General features: G+C 43.4%; 1 protein-coding gene across 1 annotated transcript in view; it reads right to left on the bottom strand.

Annotated features, from left to right (window-relative positions):
* Positions 1 to 16,822, bottom strand: part of LOC149305054 (CUB and sushi domain-containing protein 2-like) — a 460,431-nt gene that overhangs the window by 102,398 nt on the left and 341,211 nt on the right. Inside the window, exons 20-25 of the mRNA XM_089478213.1 lie at positions 9,820 to 10,035; positions 8,563 to 8,751; positions 6,216 to 6,385; positions 4,434 to 4,590; positions 3,666 to 3,857; positions 2,427 to 2,553 (exon numbers count right to left, since the gene is read on the bottom strand). Of these exons, the coding sequence (XP_089334339.1) occupies positions 2,427 to 2,553; positions 3,666 to 3,857; positions 4,434 to 4,590; positions 6,216 to 6,385; positions 8,563 to 8,751; positions 9,820 to 10,035 (1,051 nt within the window). The remainder of the gene's footprint in view (positions 1 to 2,426; positions 2,554 to 3,665; positions 3,858 to 4,433; positions 4,591 to 6,215; positions 6,386 to 8,562; positions 8,752 to 9,819; positions 10,036 to 16,822) is intronic.

Below are 16,822 nucleotides of genomic sequence, written 5' to 3' on the forward strand. Positions count from 1 at the left end.
ATCACACAGCTATCAGATCTGAACCCATTGTGCTTGCCTAGTCTCAGTGAAAGCACAGCCCCTGCTTCTTCTAGGCACCCTAACATGGTATATCTACTGATGTAGTCATGATATAGTTTCATGGAGGCCATATTTCCATGATGGGGACTACCCCACAATAGAGTGCAGGAGGTAGCTTTCAACTCTGTCCCTCCTTTTGGCTGCGAATGGACCAAATGCAAACCTATGCAGTAGTTGGGATCATCTTCCTCTAGTGAATGAAAACTGTACTGCAGGCTTAAAACACATGACACATGTAAGTTAATTAAAAGCAACGAATGAGCATCATGTTGTATTTAAGGGACCGAACAGAAAGGCCAAAATAAAGCTGCTTCAGGTCACTTTGGAGGTATGCTTTTTAAATGATGCATGCGTCCTAAGAGTCCGGAAGCCATGCCAAAGCCATGCTCCAGTCCTAAGGACTGGAACGCAGCTTTGGCGCAGCTTCTGGACTCTTAAGATGCATGTGTCATTTAAACAGCATACCTCCAAAGTGACCCGACGCAGCTTTATTTTGGCCTGTCTGTTTGGGCCCTAAGTTTCCAGAATTTCAGTTGTAAAGGGGCAAAATAACAACAGAAGAAATGTATTTGATATATCACTTAAACTGCTACAGAATCCTGGGATTTATAGTTTTTTGTGAGGCACCTGTACTCTTTGGCAGAGAATGCCAAATCCTAGGATTCCATTGGATGGAGCAATGGAACTTACACTGGTGTCAAACTGCATTATTTCTACAGTACAAATGTACCCTGAGTTTGGTTTGGAGTCACCATCTTCCATTTTGACTTTTCCCTATGTTGTTGTTGTTAACTGTCCTCGTGTCGATCTTGACCCATGGCAACCCTATGGATCAGACATCTTCAGGTCCCACTGTCTTCCATTGCTCTGCCCAGCTCCTGCAAACCTATATTTGTGGCCTCTTTAATAGAGTCCATCCATCTAGTATGTGGCCTTCCTCTCTTTCTACTTCCTCCAACCTTTCCTAGCATTATTATTTTTTCCAACGATTCATGCCTTCTCATGATGTGGCCCAAGTATGCCAGTCTACGTTTTGTCATCTTGGCTTCTTCCAGGGAGATTTCTGGCTTGATCTGCTCTAGGACCCATTTGTTGTTCTTTTGGCTGTCCATGGGATCCTCAGCACTCTTCTCCAGCACCACATCTCAAATGAATTGATTTTCTTGCTATCTTCTTTCTTAACTGTCCAGCTCCCACATCCGTACATGGTAATACGATAGCTTGCGTGATTCTAACTTTTGTGCTCAGTTGTGTATCTTTGCATTTTAGGATCATTTTGAGTTCCTTCAGAGAAGCCCTCCCCATTCTTAAGCTTCGTCTGATTTCCTGGCTGAATGGTGTACTGAAACGCTCCAAAAGCAAGCAATGTTGTGAACATGGTTGCAGCTACAAGAAGGATGGGGCTGAGTGATTCTTGGATTGGAAAACCTATGTTAGTGACTATGGACTTTCCAAAGAAGAGGAGATGGTAAGATCTGGTTAGTTTCATCTTTTTGCACGGCTGAAATCACGAAGGAGAATAATTCTGCTCCGTGATTTCAGCAGTGCAAAAGGATGGAACTAATCTCAAAAGAGTCTGCCATTTACAAAGCAAAACCAGTCTTCAACCACTGATTAGTCAAAATATATTTGTAAAAGAAAGAATCTCAGTTGATTAATTTACTGATTATGAATCTCACCGCTGTATTTTTTAACCTTCACCTGCTGGTACCAAATAGTAAATGCTGCAAAATAAATTAAGCGAAGTTAAAAAAAATGGGATCAAATGCTAATGGGATCAATTTGCATAATTCGCACAGGTTGCACAACTCAGCTTCTCTTGCCAGAAATGTCAGGTTATTTTGTTGCTGGCTTTTTTATGGATTGCTTTACATTTCATTTTCAAGTACAGGCACCTTGTGCATGGGCACTTGTGATATCAAATCAGTATTTGGGGGGCTTCAGTTACTTTCCCCTCTACAACCCACAGAATCCCTCAGTAGGGGGATCTGGGAATAAAAAGGCAATAGCTAAGATCCTGTAACAAGGAGATGGCACACAGCTGCACAGTCATGGTGCTGTGTGACAATTGTGCAAGGCTGGCAACACTGCACAGCCAAAGATCAAATGCACGACTGCACTATGAAATAGGTTACTGCAAGTGCAATGCACAATGCCCACCTGCATGCACAATGTGCAAGGTGGACCCATGTGCAATTGTACCATATGCACAGCTCTGATGAAAGAACATTTAGCTGAGTATGGATTCCTGCACTGGACACTGGGTGGTATTTCATGTTGTGAATGCAGGATTTGGAACCCAGTGGTGCTGGCTCTCGATGTATAGAAGTCTAAAAATATTTCATCAAAGAAGCAAACAATCTTACCCAATTGTGCAACCAGCTTCAGCCACAATTGTCCAGACACAGTTGAGATTGTGGTCATAAGGTGTGGGATACCCGGGAGACAAGATCCTTCCCGAAGAGTCACCTCTGATACTGCCCCCACATTCAGCTGAAAGAAACACTATTGTTCAGCACACAGGTTCATTTGTTCCTTTCTGTCCCTCTGCAGAAAAAAAGGGGGTTGTGTAGGAAACCTATTTTCTGCACAGAGAACAGATTTATTGGGCAAAACAACCATGTGCTCTTATATGCAGAAGAATCCATTCACAACCTTTTGGGATGCTGAAATATAGGCAGAAATGGCAAGTAATTGCACAAATGATTATTACACACAATTGCACAAATAAAGTGATATCGGATTTCGTCACTGAAATGACGAAAGTAAAAAGCTGTGCATTAATGCTTCTTTGTGACCACTTTAATGGCAGTGTTTGTGCGACGTTGTGTGGAATCATTATGCGTAATTACACAATTTTTCTGGGATATTCACGGGATAAACGCCCGATCTCCTTTGTATGATAAACTCCATTTTTTTTACATGAGCTGAAGCAGCACTGATTCTGCTCATATATTATATCTGACATAGAAAACACACACAATACTAGTCGTCTCCAGGTCTTCCTCTAGGTAGAATTCTGAAAACATTGCTGGGAAGTGTAGAGTGAACACTCTCATGTAGACATATGTAGCCAAAGTGTTAAAACAAGATATTGCAATAAAAGGAGGGCTTGATTTGCATCCTCGCAGTATACTAAAAGAGACAAACAGCCCCATTTCCATTGATTGCTTAGTTAACTGGAAGGTTATTGGAAAAGGGGCGGTGTGGAACCTGAAATGGAAACAACAGCAATTTAAAAACCACTGCCAGCAGTTTAAAACTAGCACCAGTAAGTATATCTTGTGGAATGGCCCTTCTGTGGATCAATTCCTCTTTTGGTGAGTTGGTTGCTCACTTCCTAGGAATACAATGAATTTTTGCAAATATCCATCTCCTCAGTAAGATGCTGACATGCCAATGGCCATACCGAGTGATGGGTTTTGGGAGCTGTAGTTCAAAAACCCAACTTTTCAAAGCTATGGCAAGGATAAGCTCTCCTGAAAATAATTTTATTAAAACAGAAGTCATTTGTAATAATAATAATAATAATAATAATAATAATAATAATAATATTTTTGTCCCTTGGGCAAAGGCTGCATTCACACACAAAAGGAGAGCCATACCTACGCAGATGGGGAGAGGTTGATCCCAGGAGCGACGTTCCCCAGTTAAGCAGGCCAAGACCCGGCTTCCCCTCAATGTATAACCAGGGTCACAGTTAAAAGAAACGGAGCTTCCTGCAAAGTGTCCCTCATCATGGACTTTGTAGCCAAACTGGGGGATGCCAGGGTCCTCGCATTTGATCAATTCAAAACCTGGAAGGAAAGGGTAGCTAAGTGAAAGAAGTTGTAGCATGAGCGCATAGTTGGTCTACTTGCTCAGATGCATGGAGCGAACTGGTGCCCAGTATGTATGAATAGCTATAAAAATGTAACACTTGTGGGTATGGTGATGAGATCACAAATTCAGTTTTAACTATGGTCATTCAGGGACAAAGGCAGGAGGAAAGATGCTGCTTAAGGCCAGGGTGGGTGGATGACCCTATGAATGCAGGCTGGGAACCAGAAAGGAGATGATAAACTGGCCAAGAGCATCCTCATGAGGCTGGGTGTTATAAGATGCATAGTGTGCCAGGACGCCATTGTCTATCTTCAACCCACAGTTGATGGAGTGGAGCTTGTAAATAAAGTGGATGAAGTTTTCCAGAAAGACTGGGCTTTATCTTGCCTCTAGCTATTCTACTTCAGCAACTTTGCTTTTGGCACACTGTTATTTCTCAGCCATCTTTTCTGTCTGTGAGGAAGGGGAGATTTACACAGCTTCAAGCAACAGGCTTAAGAAAACCCTCTTATTATAACTCCCCCATTCTTCTGCCTTGGGTCTGGACTTACTAGAAAACTGCAATTCGAAGCCTTGGCTGGTGTTGTTGCCGTCGGTGATGAATTCGAGCCACATGGCGCTGGAGGTGCTGTTGACACTGAGCCCCAACATCTCTCTTTGGCTGAAGGAGCCCAGGAGGCGAGCTGAGTTATTGTTGCCGTCGTAAATCTGGAAAAGAGAGGAGGCATTGCAAATGAAGAAGGAATCCCTCTGTATCCACTGTCTGCCTTGACCTCCCCTCCAAAGGTCCACTTCTGGATGACCACAGACTCCTCCTCTGTCCTCCTTGCTTATACATCTTAAAGTTTGGAACTAAATCATTACAAAGAAGGAGATCCATGGAATTAACTGTTCTCCCAATAACTAAGGCACAAGAAAGCAACATTATGACGGTAATGCAAAAAGTTTTGTAAGTTTCAGTGGCAGCTGGAGTGTTCCATGTTGATGGAATCCAGAATTGATTCTGGGTTTTAGTGTGAAGTTTAAAGAGGCAATGGGCTTTAGCATGAAGTTGAACTATGGGGCAATGGCCAGTAGCACAGGCCAATGGCTTATAGATTTTAGGGAACTAAAAATAACAGTTTTAAATTCAGTTTACCAATAGGAAGATAAAGCATTACTTTTAATACTGTAAACAGAATGGCAGGTCTTGGAGCTGTAATACCATCTGCAATTTCTTATACTGGTGACTCTTTCTAGAGGAATGAATGGCCCATACTGAAAGGAATGGGTATAGTGGCAGTCCCATCATCCAACTAAAAACCCTTAACTGATCAATCAAATTACATGAATAGAGTAATTAATCTGCTAAATCAGAATAAATTCATACATAACTAAAACAATGGTTTTTCAAGGAAAGAAGCATATGGCATAGGATGCATCTTCTTAGAAGAGGCACTCATCTGTGTAAAAAGGGGGTTATTTCTGTATATTCATAAATATTAATAAAGCACTTACATTTTAAGATGCAGACGTGTGGTACAACAATGTTAAAAGAGAGAGAAATCTGAATGCTATTGGTAGTCTCAGCTAGATTAGAGCCATTGAACCAATGAGATGGCCTTAGAACATGACAGGCTGACCTATGCTGGAAAGGCTTGCAAAAATTGGGATGTCTCCACCCTAGACTTTTTCAAAAGTTCTTTTTCAGCAGGACTAATATGGGAGGGGAAAATATTTCACATAAATGTGTCAACACACTAAATAGCCTGCTCTTAAGGTATGTGGAGATGGCCCTCTGGAGTGTATGGCACCCCAAGGGACAACTTTCAAGATGAACCCTCAAGAGTCAAGTGGCACATGGGCACAGCTCCACATTCTGTTCATGAGCAGAACGGTCACTGGAATGACAGGGAGCCATGCCGCCTCCACTTTGGCTGTCATAGGTACGCTGGTGTGTGCATTATGCTCCACCAGCATTGATCAGGATCTCAGCCAGAAAGTCAGAGCCATCACCAACATTGTTATCCATTGAAGAGCTGGTTGTTCTGTCCTAACTGACTGCTCTTCTAGGTTCCCAGTGGCATTTAATTAAAACAACAACACAACCTCTCCACAGCAATCCTTTGAGAACATTTTTTTCCTCCCATAAAGTTTAAAGGAAGCCAGGCTGCCAACCTCTGACAAGTCTATTTACAACTGATGGACTGCTTTGTGATTGCGCTTTTCTGCTTGGCAAGGCTGCAAATTCTGTTTGGGATTAAGCAATTTGGAAGCGAGCTGATTTTCAGCCATGCTGTTTATTTTAACCTCACCATAAGCTTCTTCACCACCGTTGGATGATGAATCATTACCTTGAGGACATCCCCGGCTTCCAGGTTGAAAGCTCTGGCTTTGAGCTGAATTCCTTTTCCTGGCTGTGTCTGGATGGAGTAGATACATTCGTGGTTGTTGTTGTAGTTGAGTGGATAGTTTGGGGACAACAGAACGCCTTGTGTCCCAGTGACAGAAGAGCCACATTCAGCTATAGAGGGAGGCAGAGTGGTTGAATTTTAACATTTCACAGGACATGCCACTGGAATTTTTAAAACAGTGCAAACACAGACCTTGGTTTGTCATAATCTCCATGCTTAGTTCTGCACAAGCATATTGGTATCAATCTGCATTAGGAATGTCAAAATGAGAAAGGCCCACTGGCAACAGCTGTGAGATTTTTGGGTGTTGAGCAAGACCAAAGTCTTGAGCAAGATCAAAAAAGCTAGTTTTTAAAAATTTCATTGGTGGGTTTTCAATAACCACTCCAGCAAAACTTTTTTTTTTATTTTGTGCATAAAACATTTAAATCTTGTTGTACACAACACACAATCACTGGAATGCTAGGCTGGCTGCAGTTGAGGAGCTGTAACCAAGTAATGTCTCCAGGCTCATCCGTTTCAGTCTATCTTAAGAACCAACCACTGGATCAGGTGAAGGAGGTCTGCTTAGTTGCCGAGTACGACAAGTTGCCATTCCTCTCCTGCCAACAAGCAAAGCTGCCAAAAGGACTTGTGACACGGGTCATGCTTCTTGTGGTTGCAGCCTTGCTCACTGGCAGGAGGAGTGTGGAAACACCTTCCTCCTTGTGGCCTGATCACCAGAAGAACATCCCCTTTGTAGCATCAGCAGCCACTGTAGGCCTCACCAACCATCTGCTCCTACAAGGTGAAGAATTCTTGTCTGTTCGAAGAAAACCCACCAGCCCACCACCCACTCATTCAATCTCTACCAATTAGCATCAAACCATTTATTTTCCTTTGGATACCTGGCATTCCCGAGAAGCAAAACACATTGCATACCAAACTGGAATGGAAGAAAATCCCCTTTTTATCACCAGTTAAAGCAAAAGTACTGCAATCCTCATACTGACAAATTGTCCTACAAGTCTGCCCCAGTGTTTGGGGGCCAGCCTCAGCAGAACGTAATGGAAGATGAAATCTTTTACAAGGGTGGCAGCAGTACTAGCAGACACAGGTATGTTTCTTGAACTCATTGGACCTATGCTGGCTATTTGCTCTAATAAATGAAATGAATGACTCATTGGACTCTTGATCATCCAGTGGGTGACATCACTGAATATGTGCTCGGTTTTTGACCCAGGAAAATGGAAATTTGGAGCAGACCTTCTCTTGGGATTTTGATGCTTAAGCTCCATGTATAAAGTAAAATTTTGGCATGACCACTTTAGTCTCAGTCTCGCCGATACCTAATAGGCACCATGCCTATGTAACTCATTAATACTTAATGTAGACTCTATGCTCCTTAATGTAGATTTACTGTTCACATTTAGGAAGCTAAGAATACCTTATAGAATCATGCACGCTCTCCCATGATCCTTCTTCCTTCTTGAAACTAAGCTTGGTTCAACATTCCCACTGAAAGTAGACTGACATCTACATCATGGTTAGCTTCCAATCATAGCTTGCCTTCACGTTGGCATATAAATCCTGGTTTCAGCATGAATGTCCATGCAGATACAATATGGCATCATGGTTACAGTCAAAGCAGAGCTTGTCATCATAAAAGGTGGTTTAGAAATCCTGGCTTGAACTAAATGTGGCTAATACGAAAGTGTATCTATGGACTGGAATCCTGTCGGCACATTATGCTGGCCTAGCTGCCTATTATACCAGTGTAGTGCACTTTTTTCATGACTGTGCAATGTTTATGACAGGGGGAAAGCAAAGATATTCTTTGGCGTCATTTTTCATAGAAGTTGTCCTAGCTAGCATTTACAGACTGCTTTCAGCTTCAAAGACCTGCCTAGAATCAAGGCACTGAAGGTTAAATGGAGCTCAAGGGGCTAATGAATAAACCCTTGAACCCTGTCTAAAGCAAGACATATGAACACATAACCTTACGTTACATGGGCACATGAATAGGATTCTAGCCATAATGTGGGCACTCCATGTAGCTACTTCTCTTGCATACCCAACCTTTCCTCGGTCTTTCCTTTTTTCAGTTCCCTATTGTCAGCGAGACAAGTTTGCACACAAAGCAAGATTCAAGGTAGACTTTGCCACTTGCTGCTATTCCGCTTCTTCTCCTTCTCATTCCTCACCTCCGTGCTCAGACCCACAACCCCACAGATGGCCAGCCACTTGCCCAAGCCACATTACGATATGGTAGATTGCCCAAGCAAAATTAAAGCACGTGACCACCTACCAACACACCTTGGCAGAGGCGAACTCCACACACGCCGTCTCCCTCCCAGGCAGGTAATGCGCGAGACGCCCTCCAGCCGATACCCAGGGAAGCAGGAGAAGGTCAAGACATCTCCCACGCCAAACTGGAGGCCCTTGCGAATGCTGTAGGTTGGCACCTCCGGCTCCTCACAAGGTTCTAAGTCATACTCTGTTGACAGAAACAAGGGGTCATGGCATCAGCAGACAATTCACGAGTTTTCTTTTTCACTTTTCCACCTTGTCGCTTACACTAGAAAACATGTTTCTGGTGGACTGCACCACTGAACATTCCTCCACCCATGATTGTGTCTATCCACCTCCTTGCACACAGAAATCTAGGAATCATCACAAAATGTGATCACGACAAATGAATTAAGATAACAAAGGACCAATTGTTCTGGCTGCAGAGTGTGCAGCACATAGACACACACCCCAAAGGGATTAGTGCTAATTAAGGACTAAGCTGACATGCAAATGAGCAGGAAGTAGTTAATTACAGGGGCAGCAGATTCTGCTTTTTGAAATAGTGGGCAAGGAGGAAGCGGTTCATTAAAGGGAGTGTAGACCTAAGCCTAAATAGCACTTTGCTTGCTCACATGGGACAGACTGGCATTGCAACTGATCATTAATTAAATCCCACAGATCAGGTCTGGAAAAGAGACAGGGCTATACAGGGCAAGGGAGGAATTAGGCAGCCCTCCAGATCTTGTTCAATTGCAGCTCTTAGCAGATCTAGCCAGCACCGCCAATGGCAAAGAGTGCCAGGAGGGGCAGTTCAAGAACATCTGTAGGGTCATACAGTTCCTATCTCTGGAAAACCACTGGAATGCAGTAGGCCAGTGGTAATTTTGGCCTAGATTTTCCATGAAATGGGAGCCTATCCATTCTGGACAAAGTGTCTACTTTAAAAATGACTTCTGCTGCTTTTGCAGAAATAGACTAACATGCCTCCCTTTGTTCTGCTTCTTAAAGAAAGGCACATTTTAATACCGCTTGGAAGTCATTATCAGAGAACAGCAGGCTCTGAACTTTGGATGAGATAAAAAAGGGCTCAGTATCGCTGCACACAAGCCTTAAGACTCGGCTCTGTGTTTCCCGAAGTGAGCGTTGCCAGGACTTCAACTATCTGGTACCCTCTCCTCCCAAAGGCAGTCTCTTTTTCATGCTCAGATGTATATACTAGAGACGGGGGAATGTGTTCGCATTGAAAGATGCTTTTGAGGTCCCACAGCCCTACCTGAAAAGGTGATATTGAAGCCTTCATATGATATGGAGAAGTCTGAGATGAAACGGATTTGAGCGGAGAAGTTCCCAAAGAGGCCAGCGCTGAAAGGGGCAGGCAAGCGGGAGCCAGTGAGTTGTTTCAGGGGTTGGCTAAAGCTGCCATTCTCAGTGATCAATAGATAGTCATGCCCGCTCTCCAGGTGGAAGGTGTGGAAAGTGAAGAAGACACCTGTTTGGTGACACGAAAGCAGGAGAGATGCACACGATCAAAGACATTTGCTTGGTAAGAGGGTCGGAGAAAGCCAATCATTGAGCAACTGGGTTCCATTTGGCAAAACATCGGTGTTACACAGCATTCCTCATGCCATAAAATATTTCGTCTTCAAAGGGTTATAGCAAAGCCACGGATATGTTAAAAAGCTGTGGTCATGTTAAGAAAGTAGAATAATTTTGCATATATCACACTAGTGTTTTCATGTATTATTTTAGTCATAGTGATGGATTCGGGGATGGTGCAAGATATTTTGCTGCCAGAGGCAAAGGAAAAACAAAACCATTCCATATAAAAAACCAGACTGACTAGCAGTACAAAACAAGTTTTCTCAGTTAATTTTTGAAATGAATCCTGACATAAAAGACAAAGAGGAGGAAGGAAAGGAAAGGAAAGAAAAAGAGCTAGAGAGAAAGAAAGCAAGAAACAGGGAGAGACTCAAAAATCTGAGTAAAATGGACTCTTGCTTTTTCCTTTTGAGTAAAACTGGTTCCAGGCAGAGAGATTGGTCACGCTGGGTTTTGTGCTATCTGATCTCTTACAAATATACTAGGATTTCTTTCTCTTTATCTGAAGCATATTAATATTACCAAAATAAAATAAAAAGATTTATTTTTAAACTGTAATTTTACAGCTCATTAGTCCATTATATAGATAAGTTCTTTTCAAAAAAAGCAAAGAAAAAAAGCACAGAGGATCATAGCTGAGAGGCAAACGGAAATACGTTATCACCGAAAGTGCCAAAATGTGAATTAAACCTTGGGCTAAGCTCAAAGTACTCATGCTTCATGGTGTCGAGGAATCAACTGTATATATATATCCAACCCAAAACTCATTTACCCCACTATGGTCCCACACTTAGCCCAGCATAAGGTAACATCCCAATAGTAATAGTGGGCCTTTTGTTTGGGACATGCATCTTTGTAAATGGCTGAATTGAGTAGTTTTGCTTGTATTCACTTAGGGACTATTATAATGGATATCCATTGTGAAATGGTAGCTAGTGGATTGACTGATGCACCACAGCCTGATGGGCAATGGGGCACCAATGCACATCAGGATGCTTCCCGGTGTACATCTGGACTTCAGTTAGGAACTGATGGATCACAATGGGAATGCCTGATGTGCATTAGAAGTGCCCAACGTCCATCAGATATGCCCAACGCACATCTTTGCAATTCACTAACATAGGGCCTGTACAGACAGGCCAAAATAAAGCTGCTCCAAGTCTCTTTGGAGGTATGCTCTTTAAATGACACATGCATCTTAAGAGGCCAGAAGCTGCACCAAAACTGTGTTCCAGTCCTTAGGACTGGAGCATGACTGTGGCGCGGCTTCCAGCCTCTTAGGACGCATGTATCATTTAAACAGCATACCTCCAAAGAGACCCGAAGCAGCTTTATTTTGGCCTGTCTGTACAGGCCCATAGATCTGTTGTGTTTCTCCAACATACCAACAGATTCATAAAGTTATGAAACATAAATTGTGCTGTAGGATCTGTGTGGTATAATGGTTTTGAGTGCTGGATTCCAACTCTGGAGAGCACAGTTCAGTTCCCCACTCAAGCATAAAAACCCACTGGGCAACCTTGGGAAAGTCACACTCTCTAAGCCTCAGAGGATGGCAAAGGCAACCCCCCTCTTAAGAAACTTGCCAATAAAACCCTATAACAGATTCACTTTAGGGTCACCATAAGTCAAAAAGTACTTGGAGATACACAACAACAACAAAGGATCTTGGCTAATATTCTTAAGCTGATGGTTTGGTTTCCCCTTCCATCCAATTTAAGTTATTTCTGTGGGATTTATGAAGACATTTGCAGCTTTCTAAATTCTTATCAAGACATGAACCAAAGAAATGGCTCAGCCATGCCCATATAGTTCAGTGCTCTCTTTTCCAACAGGGTCTTCCTATGTAGAGATGAGATCCCTGTTTAGTGGTTGATCAGTCCCTGGGGACTGTTGCGATCAAGACAAAATTCAACAGGAGCAAGAAGGCAGGGAATGCCGAACGGTAAAGCAAGCTGTGTGTAAAAACCAAAGCCAACAACTTCAGCACTTTGATAGCACAAGATTTAAAAGGCGAGCAAGTTAATTCCAGTGGATAAGAGAAAAGTACCACACTCTGCTTTTGCTAGGCAAGGAGGAGAGCCTTTTCATTTTCAAAGGAGGGCAAGGCTCCATTTGCGAGGGTGGATCAGAGGCACTGAGATCCTTGATGTGTGAACAAGCGTGTTTCTCTTCCCTTTTCTGCGCTCCCTGGAGATCGCAAGACATCAACCTCTCTGACAGTCTGTGCAAGGTAAGCCAAAGCGGTGGTGATTGGAGGGTAGGAGGAGAGACTCATCAAGCAGGTAAAAACCCAGAGAACTGTATGGGAAAGTGAGCCTGTAGCCCTAGAAGATAAGGGGAAGGTCTCATGTGTCAGTAATGCACAGTCAATGGCCAAGATCTTCCATCAGGGTCGTGTTGGAACATAAGGGGTGCTGGATGGGTGCAAAAGGATCTTCTTTGTCAGAGACTTTGTTAACTGAAGCATGTCTGTACCATCATACCATTCTGAACAAAATGAATGTTGTCTGATTTGAAGGTAAGCAGAAATCGGCCCTGTTAGTAGTAGGGTAGGAGGAGGCCACTAGAGAATGCCAGGGACCTCCAAAGAGGGTTAGGAAAGAATAATTTCTGAGCCAGAGCTTAATAACACTGAACTAAACAGACCCAATGGTCTGGTTGTGTCATAAGAAAGGTTTTTTTTCCTGTTGCTAAGCCTTCCCAGATATCCAATTCAGCTTTCTCAATGCAAACAGAAGAAATACATCTCTCTGCATGAAGAAGGGAAATTAGCTGGCATTTGGAAGAGTAGCTCTTGCAAGTATCAGCCAAGTCTGCCTGCCTGGGCTGGCCAACTGCATGGAACTCCTATGCCTGATCCTTGGCTTGACCTCCTGGCTTCTGTTCAGTGGCTGCCTACAGCTCAGCTCTGACACTTTGGCTAGTATTGTGAGGTCTTACGATAAGCTAGGCTGGGGCAAACACTGGTGGAGTCCATTATCTGGATCAGTGACTGGAGATTAACATCCAATGTGCTTCTTTGCTTACTACTCAGTTGGCCCAATTGGAATAGCTTAACTGGTGTCCAAAGAAATGATTTCTCCAAGTGCCATTTGAATCCATTTACATGATACTTCACACCTCAAATGAGATGGCAGGCAATGCATAAGGCAGGTGTGTGACCCTTTGCCAAACTTCAAGGGACTGGTCTCTGGGATCCCCAGTGCTATTAGTGGAAATATCAATGGTCGTTCATTTTTGTGCATTGGGTATCTGGGAACCAGAGTTTAATCATGTCCCATAAATAGGCATCAGAAAGTGGCAGAGATCCTGCACTTCGTGCATGGAGCTTAATGCTTCATGCATCCAGACCTCCCAACTTTTCTCTTTCTCCAGCAGGTGCCAAGCCCTGTTATTTTGGGGTTTTTTTGCTGCTAAAAGCATTAAATATCTGAGGGAAAGAGATGTGGAGAGATGGAGGCAACCAGGCAGTAGGGATTGCCACTCATTTCTGCTGAATGTCTCCAGAGAGAAAGGAAGAAAAACAATTCATCTCTTCTCTACCTTTCTTCCTTGAGTCCTTGTGTGGGGATGAGAGGCAGTCCTCCAGGGGCAAGTATTAGATGGAGCCAAGGAACTAATGAATATCCCCTTGTCCCCTCTTCTAAACAAAATATATGCATGCATAATTATGTGCATAGATGCCACCAAAATGATCCATCCAGTATCACGAGTCTGCCCATTCAGAATTGCCATTGGCTGTCCTCCATCTCTTTTTACATCCCCCAAGAAACCACACCAGGGGCTGAATGCTCCCTTCATTGCCTCCAAATTCTCTCTCTTTGTTCCTTTTGTGGGCCATAGCCTTTGCCTACCAAACATACATCCATACACCTAGATAAGCACAACTGTCAAGGTTCTACTTCATGGTCTATAGGTTGTGTGAGTGTATGAATCCATAGGTATGTTGCAGAGGCGCAACGAAACCCTGTTAATGAATTGTGAGGATGTGCGTCAGACACTCTTGAGACACATTGGACACTTCTGATCCACACTGGGCACTTCTGAGGAGGACTGAGCAGTGTGAGTCAAAAATTATGTGCAAACACTTTCTAGATGGTGTCCAGATGTGCACTTGGGAGTGCCTCAATGCACATCAGTGCCCATTGTGCTGTATCCCATCAGTCACTCCACTATTGTGCAATGGATACCTGTACATAGTAACATCACACCAGTCCCTTGCTGAATGCAGATGTTCTGAAACTGCTCACTTCTACTCCGCACATACTTTGTAGGCCCACTTATGAAGATGTAAGTCCCATACTGAACTCCAGCCATAACCTTTTCCAAAACCATGTATATTTGATCTCAGAATAGTATATAACTAAGTTAAGACTGTGCATTTCAAAAACTGAAATATAGAACAAATGAACAAAAAGAAAACTGGCAAAGAATAGCAGCACCCTCAACATTTTGCAACCCTCTTCTCACAACCCATTGGCTGATAGAGACATCAAATGCAAAGCTGATGCCTCTGTGTGAGCCATAAAACATCTCTCACTGATCTTGGCTAGAATGATAACTTCACGAGTCTGTCTTTCCAGCTTGAATAACCATGTGAACATCTTGGAATGGAAGCAAGGGGAGATTCTATTCATTTTAACCAGTGCAAGACAATATACTATGTCACAGTGGAAGTGAACTTCTCTAGATGTGGGGCTCACAGAAATTGCCCTTCACAGAAAAGACTATCCTCTTATTGATGTATATTTCTCCAAATCCAAGGGCTGGAACAAGATTCCAAAATCTGAGAAAAGGCTTAGAATCTAAGCAGGGGGGAAAATACATCAAGAGGACTGTGAGGATTTCTAGTAATCTATGTGGCAAGATGACCAAGATGACAGCCTGAAGGTAAGATAATAGAGCAAGAATAAATCGACTCATTGGTGGTTAAATTGGTCGAGGGCAAAGCATCCATTCTCTCTTGGGGCTGCACTGCATGAAACACTTTAGGGAATAGAGAACTAAATGCAATTTGTCGGGTGATTTAGCTAATGCACCAAAAATAACAGCTATGTCTGGTGGAGCATCTACAACATGCAAAGAAGTGTTCCAAGGGACAAGGTTGGAGCAACCAACATCAAGAAATGTTTAACACTAACAACTTAAAATTACAGTTGGGCATTTAGACATCACATTTAGGCATCCAAAGAAAAGAGGGAGCCAAAGTGATGAAATGTAAATACTGTAAGTATTGTTGGGTGTTGGGTAACACACTCTCAGCCTCAGAAAACCCCACAATAGGTTGGCCTTCGGGTTGCCATAAGTTAGAAATGGCATGAAGGTACACGACAAACAACAACGTATGGAATCAGCATGGACTGAAAGCTGATCAGACAACCTGGCCCAGAAAGAACTAACCCAAGAACCCCACATTTGGCCTCGGGCAATTTAACTGGGGCTTCTGCCCCCCCCCCCCCCCCCATTGCTGCAAAATCAAAGAGAAAACAAAGCCTTGGGTATTGGAGAAGACTTGATCCACCTTCATCCTCTGCAACCCGTGGTAAAAGGCCTGGTACAACTCAAAAAAACAACAGTTACTCTATTTACAAGAGCTACAGATTTCTTTGTACTGTATGTCCATTTATGAATTGCTCATTGCTAAATGTGTTGCACTAATTTGCTTAAATTGACCAATTAGTCCATGAACTCTTTGGTTCGTGATGTCCAGCTTTTGTCTCCATTCAAGTGGAATTGAAATGAACCCGTGGTGACTGTAATTGACTTAAGGAGAGCGAGGCGGCATGAGATGCCCAACAAGACAGGCCAGAGGGACTTGCTCTTCAGGCTGAGACATTGACTGGGCAATGACTGGTCTTTAACAGGTCTCTGGCTTCTTGTTTCTTTCCTGGCTCTCATTCTCATTGCCCTGGCCCTTCGCTCAGCCTCCTGGCTCTCTCAGTAGTTGCCTACAGCTCAGTTCTGACAGTTTGGCTGGCAGTATGAAGTCTCACAGTAAGCCAGGCCTGATATAAATAACTCCATGAGCTTGGCTTCACACAGACTCCTCTTCATTGCTTGGTCAATGGAGTAAGATTTTTCTGCCTCCTGCACTACACGGTATGGCCGCTTCTTGTACTGGACCTGTCCCTTATTAATGTGGTGAGTTGTCCAATGTGTTACCCATGAGACCTTGCATTCCTTGGCATAGGAAGATGTGCCTAGAAGGTAACACAAAGCCTTTTCTGAACCCCGAGACTGGCCAGATATGCCCACCCTTGCCATAAGGGCCCTAGGACACTCTTGGAATGAACCCTTCCTAGCAGAGATATCCAAACCCTAATAATCCCATTGTCCTGCATGTGGCGGAGTGCACCCAGGGTAGCCAAAAGTTCCTCTTTGATCTTTGGTAAAACAAGGCACAACGCGAATTACATCTCAGGAGAAAGTGTCGGTCTCCGTGTGTTGCACATTAAGCATGCGGCAGGATAATGGGAAGCCTCTCCTCCGACGCGAGAATCTGGCGCTGAGTGGATTAATGAAGAGTGGATTTCACCCACTCTGTGGGAAGCCTCACACAGCATGGAACGCCTCTGCTAATGCGCTGCGCTTTTCAGCGACTGGTTTATCTGCCTTAATACAATCGGCATCAGAGAACTGATTGATTGTGGTTCCCATTGTGTCACTATCCAGCA

The sequence above is a fragment of the Sceloporus occidentalis genome, unplaced genomic scaffold, assembly GCF_023333645.1.
Source record: "Sceloporus occidentalis isolate IW3139 unplaced genomic scaffold, rSceOcc1.0.p SCAF_13, whole genome shotgun sequence".
NCBI lineage: Eukaryota > Metazoa > Chordata > Lepidosauria > Squamata > Phrynosomatidae > Sceloporus > Sceloporus occidentalis.